Below are 26,421 nucleotides of genomic sequence, written 5' to 3' on the forward strand. Positions count from 1 at the left end.
TTTCCTTGTTGGACCTGCGTTTACAATGTATCCCATTTCAGTTTGCATTGTCAACACTGGCCCTTTGAGTGAATTGGCTAGCAGAGATGTAAACACCCCCCCCCCCCCCTCCCCACACACACACAGTTTTACGGGGCAGTTTTATGACCTTACAACCACGTCGTAAATACCACAGAGACTTTCCCCTGACCGTGCAAATGAGAGAGAGCTTCACAGTAAGACAAAGGGATTCTCCCGCTCAATTCTACTACATCCCAGAATTTGAGAATGGAACACTTCACAGTAAGACAAAGGGATTCTCCCGCTCAATTCTACTACATCCCAGAATTTGAGAATGGAACACTTCACAGTAAGACAAAGGGATTCTCCCGCTCAATTCTACTACATCCCAGAATTTGAGAATGGAACACTTCACAGTAAGACAAAGGGATTCTCCCGCTCAATTCTACTACATCCCAGAATTTGAGAATGGAACAATAGTCGTATTTTGGAGAATGTGAAAAGGGTCGGTGGAGAAGCCAACTACGACCCGTCCGTTTTGTTTCATGTTCGTGACCTCATACAGCCACATTACCCTCTGTTTAAACAGGTGCCTCAGCTACGAGGTTTGCATCCAATTCTTATAGAAAATGAATGAGTAAAGATGAAACTATTTACGAAATGATGTAATGTGATGTTCACTTTTAAAAATGAGAAAATTGTCTTCCCTGTAAAGTTGAACTAAGTCAGTAGCCACGCCCAAGTGAATAGGCATTGGTTGGAAATGATGAACCATCCCCTTTTCTACATTTCTATAAGAGCCCACGTGACCCAATTCACATTGAACTAAGCAAACCCCAGCGTGAGCTGTGGTGGCGAATAGTTGGACATCCACTCGACATAACAGAAATTCACTCGAGTTCCGAATAGCGCGAGGATTTGTCTTCACGTTTAAAAGGGCTAATTCTAATGTCAACCATACAGGCCAGGAAACATGGGAGCTTGAAATGGTATGAACTCTGAACTATTGATCACTCAAGAAGAAATGAGTCCTAGGTGACAGCCTATCAGACTGCAGCTGGAAAAGTAGCAAATCTAGTCCGACAACACTGACCGACGTGGACCAATCTCCAGAGTGAGATGAACCTCTCAGAACACGTGAACTTCTCACATGATGACCCGGAAGTTTCCACAAAGGACGAGGGCGACATCGACTGGGCAAACCAGAGCCTCACATCACCAGCTTCACGTAAATACAATGCATTGCTTTTTCCCGAATGAGTGATCGTTAGTGGCATATATATTTATGTGAGAATAGCTTCCCAGGTCCTATGAAGACCAATGTTGTCACGCCCTGACCTTAGTATTCTTTGTTTTCTTTATTATTTTGGTTAGGTCAGGGTGTGACATGGGTGATGTATGTGTTTTTGTTCCTGTCTAGGGGTTTTGTATGTCTATGGGTGTTTTACTAGTCTAGGTGTTATGTATGTCTATGGTTGCCTAGATTGGTTCTCAATTAGAGACAGCTGTTTATCGTTGTCTCTGATTGGGAACCATATTTAGGTAGCCATATTCCTTGGGTATTTCGTGGGTTATTGTCTATGGTTAGTTGCCTGTGTCTGCACATGTTTATATATAGCTTCACATTCGTTTTTGTTGTTTTGTAAAGTTTGCTTAGTGTTCTTTGTTTCATTAAAAAGAAGAATGTATTCACATCACGCTGCGCCTTGGTCTCCTCCATTCAACGAACGTGACAGATGTTCCTTAGTCTTCCTTCCAAAACCTCCTTCTCTTCTCTCTGAATTTACCAAGTTATAACCCCACTGTTTTGTCTTGTTTAGTCCACTAGGGACGGCATTTTACTGTATAATGTTATTATGTATTGTATATTCTGTAATTGTTTAATTAGTTAGTAAATAAATAATTGAGCCAATTGGTGTATGGATGATGTATAGTAAAAGGGTGGGTTCGTGCAGATAACCAACAATTTACGAAGTTCAGATGAGACTGACAAATGTAATAATAATAATTCATTAATAGAAGACTAATGGATCAGATATTAAAATATCTAAAGAGGTGAATATTTTCCATGGTGCCCCGACACGATCAGTTTAATCACGTAATAATAATTACAGAGAATTGATTTGATAAAATAAGTCTTCACCTTCAATGATACTAAAGACACGACAGTGTGGTTGTTGGTTTAGCTTTCTGTAACTGTGTAGCAAGTATATGTGTAGGTGCATATTGCATCAAGGTGTTACGATTTGTTTTCCAACTCTCCCATTATCTGGTTTTAATGTACATTCTAGAATGCCCTTCTAGCCAATCAGAAATTAGTATTCAACAATGCTGTGGTGTAAGCTACATTTACTAGTCGGGGGAATAGTCTCCCTGAGAAAAATATATTTAGCAAAAGAGACCTGAGAACAAAAATCACACCGTTTTCTCCATTGTGGAGAAACGAACAGGAACACACATGAATGGACATGTATGAATGGTCAGACAATGATGTGTTTTGTGGTAGCCAATAGCCACGGTTGATGTGCTACGTACCTGCGAGCCTTGCCGTAGTTAGCCGAGTCGCTGGCCTGCTCCCGGTAACGGGCGATGTCCCCCTGACAGATCAAACACCGCTGAGCACTGATCAGAGCATACCTCACCTGAACCAACACACATTAAACATGGTTAATTACACACACACACACACACACACACACACACACACACACACACACACAGTAGTAACCGTTTTGCGTAGTGGTCGTGGTCTGATGGCCATGCCGTCCATGTAATCCTCCAGCTTAAACTGAAACACCATCTGAAGCTTCTGCAGCAGCGCATCAAAGAATACTGCCCCCTGGGAAACAAACAACAGCATGATAGAAAAAGTTTAGTTCCCTGAAGAAATGTAGTCTGCATACTGTCACCAACACTATTCGCATTACAGTGCTGTTCACGCAATCAGTGCTTGTGTGTCTGTCTGTCTGTACGTGGTGTGTGTCTGTCTGTCTGTACGTGGTGTGTGTCTGTCTGTCTGTACGTGGTGTGTGTCTGTCTGTCTGTACGTGGTGTGTGTCTGTCTGTACGTGGTGTGTGTCTGTGTGTCTGTCTGTACGTGGTGTGTGTCTGTCTGTCTGTCCGTGGTGTGTGTCTGTCTGTACGTCTGTCTGTCTGTCTGTACGTCTGTCTGTCTGTCTGTCTGTACGTCTGTCTGTCTGTCTGTCTGTACGTGGTGTGTGTCTGTCTGTACGTGGTGTGTGTCTGTCTGTACGTGGTGTGTGTCTGTCTGTACGTGGTGTGTGTCTGTCTGTCTGTCCGTGGTGTGTGTCTGTCTGTCTGTCCGTGGTGTGTCTGTCTGTCTGTCCGTGGTGTGTGTCTGTCTGTCTGTACGTGGTGTTTGTCTGTCTGTGTACGTGGTGTGTGTCTGTCTGTACGTGGTGCCTGTCTGTCTGTACGTGGTGCCTGTCTGTCTGTACGTGGTGTCTGTCTGTCTGTGCGTGGTGTGTGTCTGTCTGTCTGTGCGTGGTGTGTGTCTGTCTGTCTGTGCGTGGTGTGTGTCTGTCTGTCTGTGCGTGGTGTGTGTCTGTCTGTCTGTGCGTGGTGTCTGTCTGTACGTGGTGTTTGTCTGTCTGTATGTGGTGTGTGTGTGTCTGTACGTGGTGTTTGTCTGTCTGTCTGTGTACGTGGTGTGTGTCTGTCTGTACGTGGTGTCTGTCTGTCTGTGCGTGGTGTGTGTCTGTCTGTCTGTGCGTGGTGTGTGTCTGTCTGTGCGTGGTGTCTGTCTGTCTGTCTGTGCGTGGTGTCTGTCTGTCTGTGCGTGGTGTCTGTCTGTGCGTGGTGTCTGTCTGTCTGTGCGTGGTGTCTGTCTGTCTGTGCGTGGTGTCTGTCTGTCTGTGCGTGGTGTGTGTCTGTCTGTACGTGGTGTGTGTCTGTCTGTCTGTACGTGGTGTGTGTCTGTCTGTCTGTACGTGGTGTGTGTCTGTCTGTCTGTACGTGGTGTGTGTCTGTCTGTCTGTACGTGGTGTGTGTCTGTCTGTCTGTACGTGGTGTGTGTCTGTCTGTCTGTACGTGGTGTGTGTCTGTCTGTCTGTACGTGGTGTGTGTCTGTCTGTCTGTACGTGGTGTGTGTCTGTCTGTACGTGGTGTTTGTCTGTCTGTACGTGGTGTGTGTCTGTCTGTGCGTGGTGTGTGTCTGTCTGTGCGTGGTGTGTGTCTGTCTGTGCGTGGTGTGTGTCTGTCTGTGCGTGGTGTGTGTCTGTCTGTACGTGGTGTCTGTCTGTCTGTACGTGGTGTCTGTCTGTCTGTACGTGGTGTGTGTCTGTCTGTACGTGGTGTGTGTCTGTCTGTGCGTGGTGTGTGTCTGTACGTGGTGTTTGTCTGTCTGTACGTGGTGTGTGTCTGTCTGTACGTGGTGTGTGTCTGTCTGTGCGTGGTGTGTGTCTGTCTGTACGTGGTGTGTGTCTGTCTGTACGTGGTGTCTGTCTGTCTGTACGTGGTGTGTGTCTGTCTGTCTGTACGTGGTGTGTGTCTGTCTGTCTGTACGTGGTGTGTGTCTGTCTGTCTGTACGTGGTGTGTGTCTGTCTGTCTGTACGTGGTGTGTGTCTGTCTGTACGTGGTGTGTGTCTATCTGTGCGTGGTGTGTGTCTGTACGTGGTGTTTGTCTGTCTGTACGTGGTGTGTGTCTGTCTGTGCGTGGTGTGTGTCTGTCTGTACGTGGTGTGTGTCTGTCTGTACGTGGTGTGTGTCTGTCTGTACGTGGTGTCTGTCTGTCTGTACGTGGTGTCAGTCTGTCTGTACGTGGTGTGTGTCTGTCTGTACGTGGTGTGTGTCTGTCTGTGCGTGGTGTGTGTCTGTACGTGGTGTTTGTCTGTCTGTACGTGGTGTGTGTCTGTCTGTACGTGGTGTGTGTCTGTCTGTGCGTGGTGTGTGTCTGTCTGTACGTGGTGTCTGTCTGTCTGTACGTGGTGTGTGTCTGTCTGTACGTGGTGTGTGTCTGTCTGTACGTGGTGTGTGTCTGTCTGTACGTGGTGTGTGTCTGTCTGTACGTGGTGTGTGTCTGTCTGTACGTGGTGTGTGTCTGTCTGTCTGTACGTGGTGTGTGTCTGTCTGTCTGTACGTGGTGTGTGTCTGTCTGTCTGTACGTGGTGTGTGTCTGTCTGTCTGTACGTGGTGTGTGTCTGTCTGTCTGTACGTGGTGTGTGTCTGTCTGTCTGTACGTGGTGTGTGTCTGTCTGTCTGTACGTGGTGTGTGTCTGTCTGTCTGTACGTGGTGTGTGTCTGTCTGTCTGTACGTGGTGTGTGTCTGTCTGTCTGTACGTGGTGTGTGTCTGTCTGTCTGTACGTGGTGTGTGTCTGTCTGTCTGTACGTGGTGTGTGTCTGTCTGTACGTGGTGTGTGTCTGTCTGTCTGTACGTGGTGTGTGTCTGTCTGTACGTGGTGTGTGTCTGTCTGTCTGTACGTGGTGTGTGTCTGTCTGTCTGTACGTGGTGTGTGTCTGTCTGTCTGTACGTACGTGGTGTGTGTCTGTCTGTCTGTACGTACGTGGTGTGTGTCTGTCTGTCTGTACGTGGTGTGTGTCTGTCTGTCTGTACGTGGTGTGCGTCTGTCTGTCTGTACGTGGTGTGCGTCTGTCTGTCTGTACGTGGTGTGCGTCTGTCTGTCTGTACGTGGTGTGTGTCTGTCTGTACGTGGTGTGTGTCTGTCTGTCTGTACGTGGTGTGTGTCTGTCTGTCTGTACGTGGTGTGTGTCTGTCTGTCTGTACGTGGTGTGTGTCTGTCTGTCTGTACGTGGTGTGTGTCTGTCTGTCTGTATGTGGTGTGTGTCTGTCTGTCTGTGGTGTGTGTCTGTCTGTCTGTATGTGGTGTGTGTCTGTCTGTCTGTATGTGGTGTGTGTCTGTCTGTCTGTACGTGGTGTGTGTCTGTCTGTATGTGGTGTGTGTCTGTCTGTATGTGGTGTGTGTCTGTCTGTATGTGGTGTGTGTCTGTCTGTCTGTACGTGGTGTGTGTCTGTCTGTCTGTACGTGGTGTGTGTCTGTCTGTCTGTACGTGGTGTGTGTCTGTCTGTATGTGGTGTGTGTCTGTCTGTCTGTACGTGGTGTGTGTCTGTCTGTCTGTACGTGGTGTGTGTGTCTGTACGTGGTGTGTGTCTGTCTGTCTGTACGTGGTGTGTGTCTGTCTGTCTGTACGTGGTGTGTGTCTGTCTGTCTGTACGTGGTGTGTGTCTGTCTGTCTGTACGTGGTGTGTGTCTGTCTGTCTGTACGTGGTGTGTGTCTGTCTGTCTGTACGTGGTGTGTGTCTGTCTGTCTGTACGTGGTGTGTGTCTGTCTGTCTGTACGTGGTGTGTGTCTGTCTGTACGTGGTGTGTGTCTGTCTGTACGTGGTGTGTGTCTGTCTGTACGTGGTGTGTGTCTGTGTGTACGTGGTGTGTGTCTGTCTGTACGTGGTGTGTGTCTGTCTGTACGTGGTGTGTGTCTGTCTGTACGTGGTGTGTGTCTGTCTGTCTGTACGTGGTGTGTGTCTGTCTGTGTATGTGGTGTGTGTCTGTCTGTCTGTGTGCGTGGTGTCTGTCTGTCTGTGTGTGGTGTCTGTCTGTGCGTGGTGTCTGTCTGTCTGTGCGTGGTGTCTGTCTGTCTGTGCGTGGTGTCTGTCTGTCTGTGCGTGGTGTGTGTCTGTCTGTATGTGGTGTGTGTCTGTCTGTCTGTCTGTACGTGGTGTGTGTCTGTCTGTATGTGGTGTGTGTCTGTCTGTCTGTACGCGGTGTGTGTCTGTCTGTCTGTACGCGGTGTGTGTCTGCCTGTCTGTACGCGGTGTGTGTCTGTCTGTCTGTACGCGGTGTGTGTCTGTCTGTCTGTACGCGGTGTGTGTCTGTCTGTCTGTACGTGGTGTGTGTCTGTCTGTCTGTACGCGGTGTGTGTCTGTCTGTCTGTACGTGGTGTGTGTCTGTCTGTCTGTACGTGGTGTGTGTCTGTCTGTCTGTACGTGGTGTGTGTCTGTCTGTCTGTACGTGGTGTGTGTCTGTCTGTACGTGGTGTGTGTCTGTCTGTACGTGGTGTGTGTCTGTCTGTACGTGGTGTGTGTCTGTCTGTACGTGGTGTGTGTCTGTCTGTACGTGGTGTGTGTCTGTCTGTACGTGGTGTGTGTCTGTCTGTACGTGGTGTCTGTCTGTCTGTACGTGGTGTGTGTCTGTCTGTACGTGGTGTGTGTCTGTCTGTACGTGGTGTGTGTCTGTCTGTACGTGGTGTGTGTCTGTCTGTCTGTACGTGGTGTGTGTCTGTCTGTCTGTACGTACGTGGTGTGTGTCTGTCTGTCTGTACGTACGTGGTGTGTGTCTGTCTGTCTGTACGTGGTGTGTGTCTGTCTGTCTGTACGTGGTGTGTGTCTGTCTGTCTGTACGTGGTGTGCGTCTGTCTGTCTGTACGCGGTGTGCGTCTGTCTGTCTGTACGTGGTGTGTGTCTGTCTGTACGTGGTGTGTGTCTGTCTGTCTGTCTGTACGTGGTGTGTGTCTGTCTGTATGTGGTGTGTGTCTGTCTGTCTGTACGTGGTGTGTGTCTGTCTGTCTGTACGTGGTGTGTGTCTGCCTGTCTGTACGCGGTGTGTGTCTGTCTGTCTGTACGCGGTGTGTGTCTGTCTGTCTGTACGTGGTGTGTGTCTGTCTGTCTGTACGTGGTGTGTGTCTGTCTGTCTGTACGTGGTGTGTGTCTGTCTGTCTGTACGTGGTGTGTGTCTGTCTGTCTGTACGTGGTGTGTGTCTGTCTGTCTGTATGTGGTGTGTGTCTGTCTGTCTGTGGTGTGTGTCTGTCTGTCTGTATGTGGTGTGTGTCTGTCTGTCTGTACGTGGTGTGTGTGTCTGTACGTGGTGTGTGTCTGTCTGTCTGTGGTGTGTGTCTGTCTGTCTGTATGTGGTGTGTGTCTGTCTGTCTGTACGTGGTGTGTGTGTCTGTACGTGGTGTGTGTCTGTCTGTCTGTACGTGGTGTGCGTCTGTCTGTCTGTACGTGGTGTGCGTCTGTCTGTCTGTACGTGGTGTGTGTCTGTCTGTACGTGGTGTGTGTCTGTCTGTCTGTCTGTACGTGGTGTGTGTCTGTCTGTATGTGGTGTGTGTCTGTCTGTCTGTACGTGGTGTGTGTCTGTCTGTACGTGGTGTGTGTCTGTCTGTCTGTCTGTCTGTACGTGGTGTGTGTCTGTCTGTATGTGGTGTGTGTCTGTCTGTCTGTACGTGGTGTGTGTCTGTCTGTCTGTACGTGGTGTGTGTCTGCCTGTCTGTACGCGGTGTCTGTCTGTCTGTACGCGGTGTGTGTCTGTCTGTCTGTACGTGGTGTGTGTCTGTCTGTCTGTACGTGGTGTGTGTCTGTCTGTCTGTACGTGGTGTGTGTCTGTCTGTCTGTACGTGGTGTGTGTCTGTCTGTCTGTACGTGGTGTGTGTCTGTCTGTCTGTATGTGGTGTGTGTCTGTCTGTCTGTGGTGTGTGTCTGTCTGTCTGTATGTGGTGTGTGTCTGTCTGTCTGTACGTGGTGTGTGTCTGTCTGTCTGTACGTGGTGTGTGTCTGTCTGTATGTGGTGTGTGTCTGTCTGTATGTGGTGTGTGTCTGTCTGTATGTGGTGTGTGTCTGTCTGTATGTGGTGTGTGTCTGTCTGTCTGTACGTGGTGTGTGTCTGTCTGTCTGTACGTGGTGTGTGTCTGTCTGTACGTGGTGTGTGTCTGTCTGTATGTGGTGTGTGTCTGTCTGTCTGTACGTGGTGTGTGTCTGTCTGTCTGTACGTGGTGTGTGTCTGTCTGTCTGTACGTGGTGTGTGTGTCTGTACGTGGTGTGTGTCTGTCTGTCTGTACGTGGTGTGTGTCTGTCTGTCTGTACGTGGTGTGTGTCTGTCTGTCTGTACGTGGTGTGTGTCTGTCTGTCTGTACGTGGTGTGTGTCTGTCTGTCTGTACGTGGTGTGTGTCTGTCTGTCTGTACGTGGTGTGTGTCTGTCTGTCTGTACGTGGTGTCTGTCTGTCTGTCTGTACGTGGTGTCTGTCTGTCTGTACGTGGTGTGTGTCTGTCTGTACGTGGTGTGTGTCTGTCTGTACGTGGTGTGTGTCTGTCTGTACGTGGTGTCTGTCTGTCTGTACGTGGTGTGTGTCTGTCTGTACGTGGTGTGTGTCTGTCTGTACGTGGTGTGTGTCTGTCTGTACGTGGTGTGTGTCTGTCTGTCTGTACGTGGTGTGTGTCTGTCTGTACGTGGTGTGTGTCTGTCTGTGTATGTGGTGTGTGTCTGTCTGTCTGTGTGCGTGGTGTCTGTCTGTCTGTGCGTGGTGTCTGTCTGTGCGTGGTGTCTGTCTGTCTGTGCGTGGTGTCTGTCTGTCTGTGCGTGGTGTCTGTCTGTCTGTGCGTGGTGTGTGTCTGTCTGTATGTGGTGTGTGTCTGTCTGTCTGTCTGTACGTGGTGTGTGTCTGTCTGTATGTGGTGTGTGTCTGTCTGTCTGTACGCGGTGTGTGTCTGTCTGTCTGTACGCGGTGTGTGTCTGCCTGTCTGTACGCGGTGTGTGTCTGTCTGTCTGTACGCGGTGTGTGTCTGTCTGTCTGTGTGTGTCTGTCTGTACGTGTGTGTCTGTCTGTCTGTACGCGGTGTGTGTCTGTCTGTCTGTACGCGGTGTGTGTCTGTCTGTCTGGTGTGTGTCTGTCTGTACGTGGTGTGTGTCTGTCTGTCTGTACGTGGTGTGTGTCTGTCTGTCTGTACGTGGTGTGTGTCTGTCTGTCTGTACGTGTGTGTGTGTCTGTCTGTCTGTCTGTGGTGTGTGTCTGTCTGTCTGTACGTGGTGTGTCTGTCTGTCTGTACGTGGTGTGTGTCTGTCTGTACGTGGTGTGTGTCTGTCTGTACGTGGTGTGTGTCTGTCTGTACGTGGTGTCTGTCTGTCTGTACGTGGTGTGTGTCTGTCTGTACGTGGTGTGTGTCTGTCTGTACGTGGTGTGTGTCTGTCTGTACGTGGTGTCTGTCTGTCTGTACGTGGTGTGTGTCTGTCTGTCTGTACGTGGTGTGTGTCTGTCTGTACGTGGTGTGTGTCTGTCTGTGTATGTGGTGTGTGTCTGTCTGTCTGTGTGTGTGGTGTCTGTCTGTCTGTGCGTGGTGTCTGTCTGTGCGTGGTGTCTGTCTGTCTGTGCGTGGTGTCTGTCTGTCTGTGCGTGGTGTGTGTCTGTCTGTACGTGGTGTGTGTCTGTCTGTCTGTCTGTACGTGGTGTGTGTCTGTCTGTATGTGGTGTGTGTCTGTCTGTCTGTACGAGGTGTGTGTCTGTCTGCCTGTACGCGGTGTGTGTCTGCCTGCCTGTACGCGGTGTGTGTCTGTCTGTCTGTACGCGGTGTGTGTCTGTCTGTCTGTACGCGGTGTGTGTCTGTCTGTCTGTACGCGGTGTGTGTCTGTCTGTCTGTACGCGGTGTGTGTCTGTCTGTCTGTACGCGGTGTGTGTCTGTCTGTCTGTACGTGGTGTGTGTCTGTCTGTCTGTACGTGGTGTGTGTCTGTCTGTCTGTACGTGGTGTGTGTCTGTCTGTATGTGGTGTGTGTCTGTCTGTATGTGGTGTGTGTCTGTCTGTACGTGGTGTGTGTCTGTCTGTCTGTACGTGGTGTGTGTCTGTCTGTCTGTACGTGGTGTGTGTCTGTCTGTCTGTACGTGGTGTGTGTCTGTCTGTCTGTACGTGGTGTGTGTCTGTCTGTCTGTACGTGGTGTGTGTCTGTCTGTATGTGGTGTGTGTCTGTCTGTCTGTACGTGGTGTGTGTCTGTCTGTCTGTACGTGGTGTGTGTCTGTCTGTCTGTACGTGGTGTGTGTGTCTGTACGTGGTGTGTGTCTGTCTGTCTGTACGTGGTGTGTGTCTGTCTGTCTGTACGTGGTGTGTGTCTGTCTGTCTGTACGTGGTGTGTGTCTGTCTGTCTGTACGTGGTGTGTGTCTGTCTGTCTGTACGTGGTGTGTGTCTGTCTGTCTGTACGTGGTGTGTGTCTGTCTGTCTGTACGTGGTGTGTGTCTGTCTGTCTGTACGTGGTGTGTGTCTGTCTGTACGTGGTGTGTGTCTGTCTGTCTGTACGTGGTGTGTGTCTGTCTGTCTGTACGTACGTGGTGTGTGTCTGTCTGTCTGTACGTACGTGGTGTGTGTCTGTCTGTCTGTACATGGTGTGTGTCTGTCTGTCTGTACGTGGTGTGTGTCTGTCTGTCTGTACGTGGTGTGTGTCTGTCTGTACGTGGTGTGTGTCTGTCTGTCTGTACGTGGTGTGTTTCTGTCTGTACGTGGTGTGTGTCTGTCTGTACGTGGTGTGTGTCTGTCTGTACGTGGTGTGTGTCTGTCTGTACGTGGTGTGTGTCTGTCTGTACGTGGTGTGTGTCTGTCTGTACGTGGTGTGTGTCTGTCTGTACGTGGTGTGTGTCTGTCTGTACGTGGTGTGTGTCTGTCTGTCTGTACGTGGTGTGTGTCTGTCTGTACGTGGTGTGTGTCTGTCTGTGTATGTGGTGTGTGTCTGTCTGTCTGTGTGCGTGGTGTCTGTCTGTCTGTGCGTGGTGTCTGTCTGTGCGTGGTGTCTGTCTGTGCGTGGTGTCTGTCTGTCTGTGCGTGGTGTCTGTCTGTCTGTGCGTGGTGTCTGTCTGTCTGTGTACGTGGTGTCTGTCTGTCTGTGCGTGGTGTCTGTCTGTCTGTACGTGGTGTCTGTCTGTCTGTACGTGGTGTGTGTCTGTCTGTACGTGGTGTGTGTCTGTCTGTACGTGGTGTGTGTCTGTCTGTACGTGGTGTGTGTCTGTCTGTATGTGGTGTGTGTCTGTCTGTATGTGGTGTCTGTCTGTCTGTACGTGGTGTGTGTCTGTCTGTCTGTACGTGGTGTGTGTCTGTCTGTACGTGGTGTGTGTCTGTCTGTACGTGGTGTGTGTCTGTCTGTACGTGGTGTCTGTCTGTCTGTACGTGGTGTGTGTCTGTCTGTACGTGGTGTGTGTCTGTCTGTACGTGGTGTCTGTCTGTCTGTATGTGGTGTGTGTCTGTCTGTACGTGGTGTCTGTCTGTCTGTATGTGGTGTGTGTCTGTCTGTACGTGGTGTCTGTCTGTCTGTACGTGGTGTCTGTCTGTCTGTACGTGGTGTGTGTCTGTCTGTATGTGGTGTCTGTCTGTCTGTACGTGGTGTGTGTCTGTCTGTACGTGGTGTGTGTCTGTCTGTACGTGGTGTCTGTCTGTCTGTACGTGGTGTGTGTCTGTCTGTACGTGGTGTCTGTCTGTCTGTATGTGGTGTCTGTCTGTCTGTACGTGGTGTCTGTCTGTCTGTACGTGGTGTGTGTCTGTCTGTATGTGGTGTCTGTCTGTCTGTACGTGGTGTGTGTCTGTCTGTCTGTACGTGGTGTGTGTCTGTCTGTATGTGGTGTCTGTCTGTCTGTACGTGGTGTGTGTCTGTCTGTCTGTACGTGGTGTGTGTCTGTCTGTACGTGGTGTGTGTCTGTCTGTACGTGGTGTGTGTCTGTCTGTACGTGGTGTGTGTCTGTCTGTACGTGGTGTGTGTCTGTCTGTACGTGGTGTGTGTCTGTCTGTACGTGGTGTGTGTCTGTCTGTACGTGGTGTGTGTCTGTACGTGGTGTGTGTCTGTACGTGGTGTGTGTCTGTACGTGGTGTGTGTCTGTCTGTACGTGGTGTGTGTCTGTCTGTACGTGGTGTGTGTCTGTCTGTACGTGGTGTGTGTCTGTCTGTACGTGGTGTGTGTCTGTCTGTACGTGGTGTGTGTCTGTCTGTACGTGGTGTGTGTCTGTCTGTACGTGGTGTGTGTCTGTACGTGGTGTGTCTGTACGTGGTGTCTGTCTGTACGTGGTGTGTGTCTGTACGTGGTGTGTGTCTGTACGTGGTGTGTGTCTGTACGTGTTTCAAGGTATGTTTTATTAGTCGTATGGAAGGTTCCTTTTGGATAACAATAATAAATAATGAAGGATAAGAATAGGAACAAAAAGTACATTTCTCAGTAGAATAGATTCAACATTTCGGCGTAAATACAATAAAGGAAGGCACAATTTATAGTCCAATATTTACACGTGTTTTAGGTAACAGCTGATTGATGCCTGTGTGTGTGTACATGCTGTGTGTTCAGTGTGTGTACCTCGTCCAGCAGTGTCAGTAGCATGGTGGTGATGCGCGGAGCTGAGTCTCCACTGGGGTCTTTGAGGAGCTGTCTGAAGCGCTCTATAACCTGGTAGAACACGTTCTTCCATAGAGCCTGGTCCAGGTTCTGGCTGTCACTGAACTCTATGTCTGTTAGGATCACACGCTCGTACAGGGTCAACAGGTCAGCTCTGGAGGGGGGACAAGATAAAGAAAGGAGCAGTTTGTTTTTAGACAGCAGGTTGCAGCTTTCACCATTCCTCCACCCCCCCCCTCCTTTAGCAGGTTAGTGAGCTGTTGCTTCCTCTCCTCTCCATCACTCTATCTTACCTGAGCTGAGCCATGCGGTCCAGTCCATCAGCACTGAGTCTGTCTCGAGACAACAGGTTAGTGAGCTGTTGCTTCCTCTCCTCTCCATCACTCTATCTTACCTGAGCTGAGCCATGCGGTCCAGTCCATCAGCACTGAGTCTGTCTCGAGACAACAGGTTAGTGAGCTGTTGCTTCCTCTCCTCTCCATCACTCTATCTTACCTGAGCTGAGCCATGCGGTCCAGTCCATCAGCACTGAGTCTGTCTCGAGACAACAGGTTAGTGAGCTGTTGCTTCCTCTCCTCTCCATCACTCTATCTTACCTGAGCTGAGCCATGCGGTCCAGTCCATCAGCACTGAGTCTGTCTCGAGACAACAGGTTAGTGAGCTGTTGCTTCCTCTCCTCTCCATCACTCTATCTTACCTGAGCTGAGCCATGCGGTCCAGTCCATCAGCACTGAGTCTGTCTCGAGACAACAGGTTGGTGAGCTGTAACTCCTGACTGTCTGCAGCTCTCAGCAGTCTCCCCAGCTCTCCTCTGGCATGTTGCCCAGCCTCCTCAGGGGTTACACCCGCTCCGGATCCACCCCCTGCTACAGCCTCGGGTCCATCCAGGTACCCCTGGCCCCTGTACCCCCCGTAGAACTGACCCGGGTGGTACATGTCGTTAGAGGGGGGGATCTGGTAAGGGCCGGCGGGCATAGTGTGGTAAGGGTAGGGGTAGCGTGTGTTGGGGTTAGGGTTGGCGTTGTAAGGGTTGTCAGAGTTCTGGTACTTGTAGAAGGCCTGGGCCCTGGCTGCAGCCTGCTGCTGGAGGTGGAAGTGCTGCCCCTGGAGGACCGGGGGACTCCCTGCAGCCTCGTCATCTGTATCCAGGAAGTGCAGCGCTCCGTAACCAACGCCTGTCTGCAGGTACATGGGCTGCTGCTGGAGCGATGCATGCTGGGAGAGCCCGAGGGCGGGTTTCTGGTCGGGGTTGTTTGGGTCCCAGAGACGCCTAGTTCCTCCGCCCCTTCCTCCTCCTCTCCCTAGCCCCGCATCTCTTCCTCCACGGATCCCACCAAACAGAAGCCTCGGCCCGGGCTCCGCCGGCAAATTGGAGAGGTTGGTGTGGGCAGGGAGGATGAGGATGCCCCTCCCCCTGCTGCGAGGCCCAGTGCCCTGTCTGCGTCGCCCCTGGGGGTCCTCGCCAGGGCCTGAGGTAGCCTGGGAGGAGCCTGACTGTCTGTCACTGTGAGATATTCTCAGGAGACCTCCTCTCCCTCCTCCTCCTCTGTGCCTCCCTCCTGTCCCTCTGCTCTCCTCCCCCCTCTTCCTCCTCTCCGGGCTCCAGTCCTCCTCTCCTCCGTCTCTCCTCCTTCTCCTCCTCTCATCCATCCATTCTCCCACCTTGCTCTCTTCCAGTGAGTCAGTAGAGGAGTCTCTAGTGCTTCTCCTCCTGTTCTGGAGCTGACCTCCTCCTCCCTCCCCTCTCTCTCGCTCCCTGCGCCCCAACCGGTCTCGTCGGGCCCTGTCCTCCCCCAAACCCCCTCCCTGTCCCAGTCCAGGTCCGTCCAGACTGGTGCCACTGCTGGCAGAGCTGGTGCTGTAGGTGCGGTTCCTGGGTCTTCTGATGTCTGATTTGGAGTAACGCTTAGAGGATGATGATGGGTGGTGGTGGTTGTTGTTAGGACTAGTGTTGGCTCTGCTCCTCTCGTTCCCCTCCGCTGGCCTCTCTCTGTTTCTCTCCATCTCTCCATCCCTTTCTCTGTCTATGTCTCGGGGTCTGTTGTTCCCTCTCTGCTTGTCCCTGTCCCTCGGTTCCTCTCTTTCTCTGTCTATGTCTCGGGGTCTGTTGTTCCCTCTCTGCTTGTCCCTCTCCATCTCCCTGTCCCTCGGTTCCTCTCTTTCTCTGTCTATGTCTCGGGGTCTGTTGTTCCCTCTCTGCTTGTCCCTGTCCCTCGGTTCCTCTCTTTCCGTCTCTTTATCCCTCTGTTTTTCTCTTCCTTTTGTTGGCTGTGTATCTGCAGGACGGTTTGCTTCCCCCTCTTTGTCCCCCTCTGACTCTCTCTTATTTCTCTCTTTAATCACTCGCTCACCCTTCCCCCCTCCTCCTTCCCCTCTTCCTCTTCTCTTGGAGTCCTGATTGCCCCCCTTCTCCCCTCCTCCTCCTCTGTTCCTGTGGTTTCCCCTCTCTCTCTTCTTCTCCTCTGTCTTCTCACCTCCTCCCTCAACTCCTCTGCTCCTCCTGCCCTCAACGCTAGCCTTCTTCCTCCTGTCTACTTCCTGACCCTCTCCTTTCTCTCCTCCTCCTCTCTCATCCTCCTCCTCTCTCCCGGCTGGGACAGTCACACTGAGTTTCTCCATCTTCCCAGTCAGGTTCTCTGATACAGGGTCTGAGACTGCTGCTGCCGCTTTGCCTGTCTCTCTCCTCCCCTGCCTTCTCTCCTTCTCCTCACACCTGCCACCTTTCCCCTTCTCCTCCCCTCCCCCTCTCTCTCCTCCAGTCTCTTTTTGTGGGGCTGGCTCTCTCCTGACTACAGCCTCCTCTCTAACAGAACCAGACCCAGGACCAGGGGTATTCGGTTTCTTCGTCTCTCTTCCCACTTCCTTCCCCTGGGTGCTGGTGGTGCTCCTTCGGCCCCCCGGCTGATAGATCTCCCGGTCCGGTTTACGAGTCTTCCTGGTGGGCTTGGCAGAGCCAGGGGAACCCCCTGCTGGCTCCGGGAGGTCTGGGTTGATCTCTCTCCCTCCATCTCTCTGGTCCTTCTCTCCATCTCTCTGGTCCTTCTCTCTCCCTCCATCTCTCTGGTCCTTTTCTGTCCCTCCATCTCTCTGGTCGTTCTCTCTCCCTCCATCTCTCTGGTCGTTCTCTCTCCCTCCATCTCTCTGGTCCTTCTCTCTCCCTCCATCCCTCTGTATGGAGCTCTGTGGTCCGTTGCCTGAGCACGATGGCCCCCCTGCACTGCTACTGTTGTTGTTGTCGACTCTATTGGTGTGGTGGTCACCTCTTTGAGTCCTCTGTTGTGCAGATGCTCGAGAGCCTTCGCGGTTAAAAGTAAAACCTCCCCTACCATGACTACCCCCTCCTCCATATTTATCTTCTCCTTCTGTCCCCATCTCTCCATCTGTACATCCAGGTTCCGTTGAAACCATCTCAGTGGCGGCCATCTTGTGTCCTTCTTCCTCCTCCTGTGGCGGTGTTGACATCACCAGCTCCTCCTCAGGGTCAGAGGTCATGGTTACAGGGTGACGAGGGGAGGTCAACTCTTCGCCTTCCTTGCTGTCGTGGTGACGGTTGCCATGGATGGCCTTGGACGTGTAGCATTGCAGATCGTTTTTTTTTGATGCGTCGTTGCCGTGGTTACTCTGCTGCTGACATTCGCCACGCCCCTCCTCTCCTTGCTCCTCTGTGACAGGGAGAGAGAGAAGGAGGAGATAGAAAAGGGAGAGAAATAGTTGGGGAAAGAGATAGAGAGGGAGAGGAATGAGGAGAAAGGGAGAGATATATTAGCAGTGATGACAAGGTGTGTGTTATGAACTTGAAAGTGTTCCAAGAAGCTGTAGAGAGGACATTCAGACAACAGACAGACTTCTTGTCCTGTCCTACACACAGTAACACTGCAGAGTTAACACACAGACACAGGTCCACCTGCACAGAGCACATCACACCCTATCTCAACTTCTTATGTGTGATTCATCTCCCAGTCGGCTAATGAACTAAACTGACTCATCAGGCTCTTCAACTAACCCTCAGCAAGAGACAGTTTAAGAAGGTGAGAGAGAGAGAGAAACAGAGAGAGAGAGAGAAACAGAGAGAGAGAAACAGAGAGAGAGAGAAACAGAGAGTGAGAGAGAGACAGAGAGAGAAACAGAGAGAGAGAAAACAGAGAGAGAGAGAAACAGAGAGAGAGAGAAACAGAGAGAGAGAGAGAAACAGAGAGAGAGAGAGAAACAGAGAGAGAGAGAAACAGAGAGAGAGAGAAACAGAGAGAGAGAGAGAGAGAGAAACAGAGAGAGAGAGAGAGAGAAACAGAGAGTGAGAGAGAAACAGAGAGTGAGAGAGAAACAGAGAGAGAGAGAGAGAGAGAGAAACAGAGAGAGAGAGAAACAGAGAGAGAGAGAGAGAGAGAAACAGAGAGAGAGAGAGAGAGAAACAGAGAGAGAAAGAAAACAAGTGTGCGGTTAAAATTGGCAGAAAACACACATTTCCTACCACAGGGCCGTGGGGTGAGACAGGGATGCAGCTTAAGCCCCACCCTCTTCAACATATATATCAACGAATGGGTGAGGGCACTAGAACAATCTGCAGCACCCGGCCTCACCCTATTAGAATCTCTAGTCAAATGTCTACAGATGATCTGGTGCTTCTGTCACCAACCAAGGAGGGCCTACAGCAGCACCTAGATCTTCTTCACAGATTCTGCCAGACCTGGGCCCTGGCAGTAAATCTCAGTAAGACAAAAAATAATGGTGTTCCAAAAAAGATCCAGTTGCCAGGACCACAAATACAAATTCCATCTAGAAACCGTTGCCCTTGAACACACCAAAAACTATACATACCTCGGCCTAAACAACAGCGCCACAGGTAACTTCAACAAAGCTGTGAACGAGCTGAGAGAAAAGGCAAGAAGGGCCTTCTATGCCATCAAAAGGAGCACCAAATTCGACATACCAATTAGGGATGGACGATATACAGTGGGGAGAACAAGTATTTTATACACTGCCGATTTTGCAGGTTTTCCTTACAAAGCATGTAGAGGTCTGTAATTTTTATCATAGGTACACTTCAACTGTGAGAGACGGAATCTAAAAAGCTGCTTGCCTATTGTCCTGTAGCCCATCCCAGCCTTGTGCAGATCTACAATTTTATCCCTGATGTCCTTACACAGCTCTCTGATCTTGGCCATTGTGGAGAGGTTGGAGTCTGTTTGATTGAGTATGTGGACAGGTGTCTTTTATACAGGTAACGAGTTCAAACAGGTGCAGTTAATACAGGTAATGAGTGGAGAACAGGAGGACTTCTTAAAGAAAAACTAACAGGTCTGTGAGAGCTGGAATTTTACTGGTTTGTAGGTGATCAAATACTTATGTCATGCAATAAAATGCAAATTAATTACTTAAAAATCATACAATGTGATTTTCTGGATTTTTGTTTTAGATTCCGTCTTTCACCGTTGAAGTGTACCTATGATAAAAATTACAGACCTCTACATGCTTTTTAAGTAGGAAAACCTGCAAAATCGTCAGGTTGATTATTACTGGTAATGGGGACATACGTAAGTGCCAAGAAAATAACTTTTTGGTGTGTGTGTGTGTGTGTGTGTATGTATGGTGTGTGTGTGTGTGTGTAACCTTTATTTAACTAGGAAAGTCAGTAAGAACAAATTCTTATTTACAATGACGGCCTACCACCGGCCAAACCCGGACGACGCTGGGCAAAATGTGCGCTGCTCTATGGGATGGCCGGATGTGATACAGCCTGGATTTGAACCAGGGACTGTAGTGACACCTCTTGCACTGAGATGCAGTGGCTTAGACCACTGCGTCCATGTGTGTGTGTGTTAACTATTTAATTGTACTAGAATGCTTAAAAGGCCGCTATAATTTTAAATATTGGTTATTGGTATCGGCCAAAAATGGCATATCGGTACATCCCTAATACCAATTAAAAATACATTAATCAATTATAGAACTTATTGCCCTTAATGGTTGTCAGGTCCACAAAATGGGACAAAAACCAAATTGAGACCGCATGCAGAATTCAGAAAAAATATCCTCTTTGCACAACGTAAAACACCAAATAATGATCACCAAACAATGAGCAGAATTAGGGAGATACCCGCTAATGATCAAAATCCAGAAAAGATCCAGAAAAACCTTCCATAACAAAGAGAGAAGAGTCCCCTAAGCAAGCTGGTGCTGGGGCTCTGTTCACAAACACACCTCACAGAGCCCCAGGACAGCAGCACAATTAGACACAACCAAGTCATGAGAAAACAAAAAGATAATTACTTGACACATTGGAAAGAATTAACAAAAAAACAGAGCAAACTAGAATGCTATTTGTCCCTAAACAGAGAACACAGTGGCAGAATACCTGACCACTGTGACTGACCCAAACTTAAGAAAGACTTTGACTATGTACAGACTCCGTGAGCATAGCCTTGCTATTGAGAAAGGCCACCGTAGGTAGACATGGCTCTCAAGAGAAGACAGGCTATGTGCACACTGACCACAAAATGAGGTGGAAACTGAGCTGCACTTCCTAACCTCCTGCCAAATGTATGACCATATTAGAGACACATAATTCCCTCAGATTACACAGAACCACAAAGAATTTGAAAACAAACCCAATGTTGATAAACTCCCATATCTACTGGGTGAAATTCCACAGTGTGCCATCACAGCAGCAAGATGTGTGACCTGTTGCCACAAGAAAAGGTCAACCAGTGAAGAACAAACATCATTGTAATACAACCCAGATTTATGTTGTTTCCCCCCCCCTTTTATACTTTAACTATTTGTACTTTAACTATTTGCACATCGTTACAACACTGTGTATATATACGTAATATGACATTTGACATGTCATTATTCTTTCGGAACTTCTGTGAGTGTAATGTTTACTGTGAATTTTTATTGTTTATTTCACTTTTGTTTATTATCTTTTTCACTTGCTTTGGCAATGTTAACATATGTTTACCATGTTAATAAAGCCCGAGAAGAGAAGAGAAGAGAGAGAGCCTGCATGAAAATGTAGCACACCTATGCCCCATATTTCAACAACAAAAAACGGACATGGCACACACTCACAGCTGCCCCAGGGCCTGGATATACGTTTTAGCTATGGTGTGCAAAGCTGTCATCAAGGCAAAGGGTGGCTACTTTCAAGAATCTAAAATCGATTTAGATTTTTTGGTTACTACATGATTCCATATGTGTAATTTCATAGTTGTGATCTCTTCGCTATTATTCTACAACGTAGAAAATTGTAGAAATAAAGGGGGGGGAAATTGAATGTGTAGGTGTGTCCAAACTTTTGACTGGTACTGTGTGTGTGAAATGAGTTTAGAATGGACCATTATCAGGCACCTGTAGAGGGTCAGGGGAAAAAATACCAGTAATCTATGCACTTAAATAGTGAATGGAGGACTCTTTTCCCGTTGTTAACTTTCATATCAGCCAGCTAGGCTACACTCCTGTTTTAAGCCAAACAATGTTCTTAATATTGGGAAAGTTGAGAAATAAATATAGTATTCCTTGCCTACAGAAAGCTATTGGGATTACATTTGCATTGATGTCAGAGTGATTAGAGGGACAATAGAGTGCCGAGTACCAGGCCGTTAGCAAGTTTGGTAGGCTACTAATGACAATCAGCAGCATCAGAGCTCAGAGAAGCCTAATTACCGTGACTAAGAGGTCATGTGGAATTTAACTACAGTCATTACTCGTGACTACCAGCGTGGCGGTAATACAGTCAGAGTAACAAGCCCTAGGCGCAGCTCCAATGTATCAAATGTACAAATGTAACAACATCAACTCTAATTTTTATTTTAAAAACTGACGGCGGAATAGATGCACAGGAAGAGTGGACGGAGAGAAGCAGGTGAGTGATGGCTGGAAGGGGATGTGGCTGGCTGACCACAACTGCCACACTTGAGATGTGCATGAAAGTGAAGTGGACGTTACAGCACATACAAGAAACTAGTTGCTGTTGCTTCATTTTTTTAGTACATTTATAAACCAAACTGACTTTATAAACATTTTATAATAGGTGTGAGCTTTTTAGATCGGTAGGGACCAAATGTTTTTTTATATCATATGAAACGGTACTATGGAGCCGTGGCCGTCCAAAACCATCATTAAGTTTACCGACGACACGACGTTGGTAGGTCTGATCACCGACGACGATGAGACAGCCTACAGGGAGGTCAGAGACCTGGCAGTGTGTTGCCAAGACAACAACCTCTCCCTCAAAGCAGCTGATAGTGGACTACAGGAAATGGAGGGCCAAAGCAAGCCCCTATCCACATTGAAATGGCTGTAGCGGAGCAGGTCAAGAGCTTTGAGTTTCTTGGTGTCCACATCGCTAAGGAATTATCATGGTCCACACACACCAACACGGTTGCGAAGAGGATGCAACAACGTCTATTCCCCCTCAGGAGGCTGAAAAGGTTTGGCATGGGCCATCAGATCCTCAAAAAGTTCTACAGCTGCACTAGTGAGATCATCTTGACCGGCTGCAAAGACTCCAGCCACCCAAGGTACCGCACAGCAAGCAGTATCAACGCACCAAGGCTGGAACCAACAGGACCCTAAACAGCTTATACCCTAAGCCACAAGACTGATAAATAGGTAGTTAAATAGTTAACCAATAGCTACCTGAACTATCTGCATTGACCCTTTTACAAACTAACTCTTTAGACTCATCACATATGCTGCTGTTACTGTTTATTATCTATCCTGTTGCCTTGTCACTTTATCCCTGCCTATATGTACATATCTACCTCAATTCCCTCCTACCCCTGCACATCAACTCGGTACTGGTACCCTGTGTATATAGCCAAGTTATCGTTACTCGTTCTGTATTTATTCCATGTGTTATTATTTTTCTAATACTTCTCTTTTTTCTCTCTCTTTGCATTGTTGGGAAGGGCAGTATGTAAACATTTAGCTTAGTCTACACCTTTTGTTTCTGAAGCACGTGACGAATAAAAAGTGATTGATATGGTATTCTAAAATGTTGGAATCATCGTCTGTTCAAGATGGCGCAGGAGGGGATGCTGGGATCTTATTGGCTCTTAACCACGTGCTATTTGGTTTGTTTTTTCACGTTGTTTGGACCTTGTTTTGCACATAATGTTGCTGCTACCGTCTCTTATGACCAAAAAGAGCTTCTGGACATGAGAAGAGCGATTACTCACCTCGAACTGGACAAAGAATTCATCTTTAATGAGTAGGACAGGAAGGATATACTCCAAACACATACAGGCCCTCATCCTCGTCATTCGCCAAGTCTAGGTCCAAGAGGCTTCTAAACAGCTTCTACCCTCAAGACACAAGACTCCCGAACATCAAATCAAATGGCTACCCAGACTATTTGGATTGCCCCCCGCCCCTCTACGCTTCTGCTACTACTCTGTTATTATCTATGCATAGTCACTTTAATAACTCTACCTAATGTACATATTACCTCAGTACTGGTGCCCCCGCACATTGGCTCTGTACCGGTACCCCCTGTATATAGCCCCGCTATTGTTATTTACTGCTGCTCTTTAATTATTTGTTATTCTTATCTCTTACTTTTTTTTGGGGGGTATTTTCTTAAAAGTGCATTGTTGGTTAAGGGCTTGTAAGTAAGCATTTCACTTGCCACAAGAAAAAGGCAACCAGTGAAGCACAAACACCACTTTAAATACAACCCATGTTGATTTATTTTCCATGATGTTCAACTGTTTACACTGTGTTCCAACATCGTAACTTTACATAGTATAATCATAGCCATAATATAACATTCGAAATGTCTCTATTCTTTTGAAACTTTTGTTTTGTCAGTGTAATGTTTATTTTTCATTTAAATGTTGTTTATGATCTATTTCACTTGCTTTGGCAATGTAAACATGTTTCCCATACCTATGTAAGCATGGGGGAGGCGTTTGAAAACAAACGACCACATGATGAGCCTAGCTACCGTTAGCTAGCAAGTTAGCATTAGCTTCTTAGTTCCGTGGCACTTTATACTTTGGCTAGTTCATTTTGCGTTCTTTTTCTTAGTGTATTGAGCACTTTCTGCGATCGTTCTCACCTCTGTGGACATCGCCGTGGTTGACGAAACTCGACGCTTCAACTCGAAGCTCCGCAGCAGAAATCCGTACTCTGTCTAGTTCACTGAGGTCTAATTCGTCCGCCATCTTCATCTATATCCAACAACACAAACACACGGCGACTCGGAGGGACAAAACACAAACGCGCCCGCAGAGAAACGCGTTTAGATAAACAACTTGTTTGTCATTCTGGGCACAGTAGCCAAGCTTGAACATTAGGCTCTACTTAGCCGAAAGGCCGGCAGATGGCGATATTGATGTGGTATTGATGGCTACAAAAGCATTGTATGCAGTCGTCTATATTGTGACAAAGACAGTACAGTATGAAGATACGCTAAAACTGCTTCTCCAATCCCCGATCACCCTTGTAGGCCATGTCATACCACGGTTGTCTAATTGTAGTGATGAAGAGAGTTTAGAGCACATTTATTGAACTGCTAGCTACAGAACTAAAGAAATATGAGACCTGACGAGAAGTATTGATTTCGATGTACACTGCTCAAAAAAATAAAGGGAACACTAAAATAACACATCCTAGATCTGAATGAATGAAATATTCTTATGAAATACTTTTTTCTTTACATAGTTGAATGTGCTGACAACAAAATCACACAAAAATTATCAATGGAAATCAAATTTATCAACCCATGGAGGTCTGGATTTGGAGTCACACTCAAAATTAAAGTGGAAAACCACACTATAGGCTGATCCAACTTTGATGTAATGTCCTTAAAACAAGTCAAAATGAGGCTCAGTAGTGTGTGTGGCCTCCACGTGCCTGTATGACCTCCCTACAACGCCTGGGCATGCTCCTGATGAGGTGGCGGATGGTCTCCTGAGGGATCTCCTCCCCGACCTGGACTAAAGCATCCGCCAAGTACTGGACAGTCTGTGGGGCAACGTGGCATTGGTGGATGGAGCGAGACATGATGTCCCAGATGTGCTCATTTGGATTCAGGTCTGGGGAACGGGCGGGCCAGTCCATAGCATCAATGCCTTCCTCTTGCAGGAACTGCTGACACACTCCAGCCATATGAGGTCTAGCATTGTCTTGCATTAGGAGGAACCCAGGGCAAACCGCACCAGCATGTGGTCTCAGAAGTGGTCTGAGGATCTCATCTCGGTAGCTAATGGCAGTCAGGCTACCTCTGGCGAGCACATAGAGGGCTGTGCGGCCCCCCAAAGAAATGCCACCCCACACCATGACTGACCCGCCGCCAAACCGGTCATGCTGGAGGATGGTGCAGACAGCAGAACGTTCTCCACGGCGTCTCCAGACTGTCACGTCTGTCACATGTGCTCAGTGTGAACCTGCTTTCATCTGTGAAGAGCACAGGGCGCCAGTGGCGAATTTTCCAATCTTCGTGTTCTCAGGTAAATGAAAAACGTCCTGCACGGTGTTGGGCTGTAAGCACAACTCCCACCTGTGGACGTCGGGCCCTCATACCACCCTCATGGAGTCTGTTTCTGACCATTTGAGCAGACACATGCACATTTGTGGCCTGCTGGAGGTCATTTTGCAGGGCTCTGGCAGTGCTCCTCCTGCTCCTCTTTGCACAAAGGCGGAGGTAGCGGTCCTGCTGCTGGGTTGTTGCCCTCCTACGGCCTCCTCCACGTCTCCTGATGTACTGGCCTGTCTCCTGGTAGCGCCTCCATGCTCTGGACACTACGCTGACAGACACAGCAAACCTTCTTGCCACAGCTCACATTGAGGGCCATCCTGGATGAGCTGCACTACCTGAGCCACTTGTGTGGGTTGTAGACTCCGTCTCATGCTACCACTAGAGTGAAAGCACCGCCACCATTCAAAAGTGGCCAAAACATCAGCCAGGAAGCATAGGAACTGAGAAGTGGTCTGTGGTCCCCACCTGCAGAACCACTCCTGTATTGGGGGTGTCTTGCTAATTGCCTATAATTTTCACCTGTTGTCTATTCCATTTGCACAACATTATGTGAAATGTATTGTCAATCAGTGTTGCTTCCTAAGTGGACAGTTTGATTTCACAGAAGTGTGATTCACTTGGAGTTACAGTGTGTTGTTTAAGTGTTCCCTTTATTTTTTTGAGCAGTGTATAAATTCCAAGACAGTCTTTCACTATGTTTTTTTATACTCACATGGATGACAATACTAAAGATCTATGATGGACAATAATATGCATTGTGAACAATAAGATTTGGAAGACAAGCTTTATGATGACTATAAAACAAATTTTTGTCCCCTATGACATTTTTTTTAAACAACTCAGAACAGAATAAAAACAAGAACAAAGCTGGACTCCAAAAAACAAGATGACCTACAAAAACTTCCATGGACACAATTAAATATGTAAACTACACAGGGAAACCCAGCCGCGAGCTGCCCAGTGACACGAGCCTACCAGACGGGATAAATGCCTTTTATGCTCACTTCGAGGCAAGCAACACTGAAGCATGCATGAGAGCACCAGCTGTTCCGGACGACTGTGTGATCACGCTCTCTGTAGCCGACGTGAGAAAAACCTTTAAACAGGTCAACATTCACAAGGACGCGGGGCCAGACTGATTACCAGGACGTGTCCTCAGAGCATGCGAGGGCCCATCTGGCATGGGTCCTCAGATCCTCAAAAGGTTCTACAGCTGCAGCATTTGAGAGCATTCTGTCGGGTTGCATCACTGCCTGGTATGGCAACTGCTCAGCCTCCGACCGCAAGGCACGACAGAGGGTAGTGTGTATGGCCCAGTACATCACTGGGGCCAAGCTTCCTGCCATCCAGGACCTCTATACCAGGCGGTGTCAGAGGAATGCCCTAAAAATGGTCAGACTCCAGCCACCCTAGTCGTGGAATGTTCTCTCTGCTACCGCATGACAAGCGGTACCAGAGCGCCCAAGTCAAGGTCCAAGAGGCTTCTAAACAGCTTCTACCCCAAAGCCATAAGACTCCTGAGCATCTAATCAATTGGCTACCCAGACTATTTGCATTGCCCCCCCCCCCACCCCTCTTTTACGCTGCTGCTACTCTCTGTTATTATCTATGCATTGTCACTTTAATAACTCTACCTACATGTACATATTACCTCAATTACCTCGACTAACCGGTGCCCCCGCACAATGTCTCTGTACCGGTACCCCTTGTATATAGCCTCCACATTGTCTCTGTACCGGTACCCCCTGTATATAGCCTCCACATTGTCTCTGTACAGTAACACCCTGTATATAGCCTTCACATTGTCTCTGTACCGTAACATCCTGTATATA

At 48.6% G+C, this 26,421-nt stretch overlaps 1 protein-coding gene across 1 annotated transcript in view; it reads right to left on the reverse strand.

The window, feature by feature from the left end:
- The window catches only part of LOC115146859 (telomerase-binding protein EST1A-like), a 42,917-nt gene extending 19,635 nt beyond the window's left edge, over positions 1–23,282 (reverse strand). The window contains exons 1-5 of the mRNA XM_029688877.2: positions 23,168–23,282; positions 13,805–16,769; positions 13,069–13,261; positions 2,729–2,839; positions 2,536–2,642 (exon numbers count right to left, since the gene is read on the reverse strand). Coding sequence (XP_029544737.2) covers positions 2,536–2,642; positions 2,729–2,839; positions 13,069–13,261; positions 13,805–16,769; positions 23,168–23,279 — 3,488 coding nt within the window. The 5' untranslated portion in view covers positions 23,280–23,282. The remainder of the gene's footprint in view (positions 1–2,535; positions 2,643–2,728; positions 2,840–13,068; positions 13,262–13,804; positions 16,770–23,167) is intronic.
- Between the last annotated feature and the right edge of the window lie 3,139 nt (positions 23,283–26,421).

The sequence above is a fragment of the Oncorhynchus nerka genome, linkage group LG19 (genome assembly GCF_034236695.1).
Source record: "Oncorhynchus nerka isolate Pitt River linkage group LG19, Oner_Uvic_2.0, whole genome shotgun sequence".
Lineage (NCBI taxonomy): Eukaryota > Metazoa > Chordata > Actinopteri > Salmoniformes > Salmonidae > Oncorhynchus > Oncorhynchus nerka.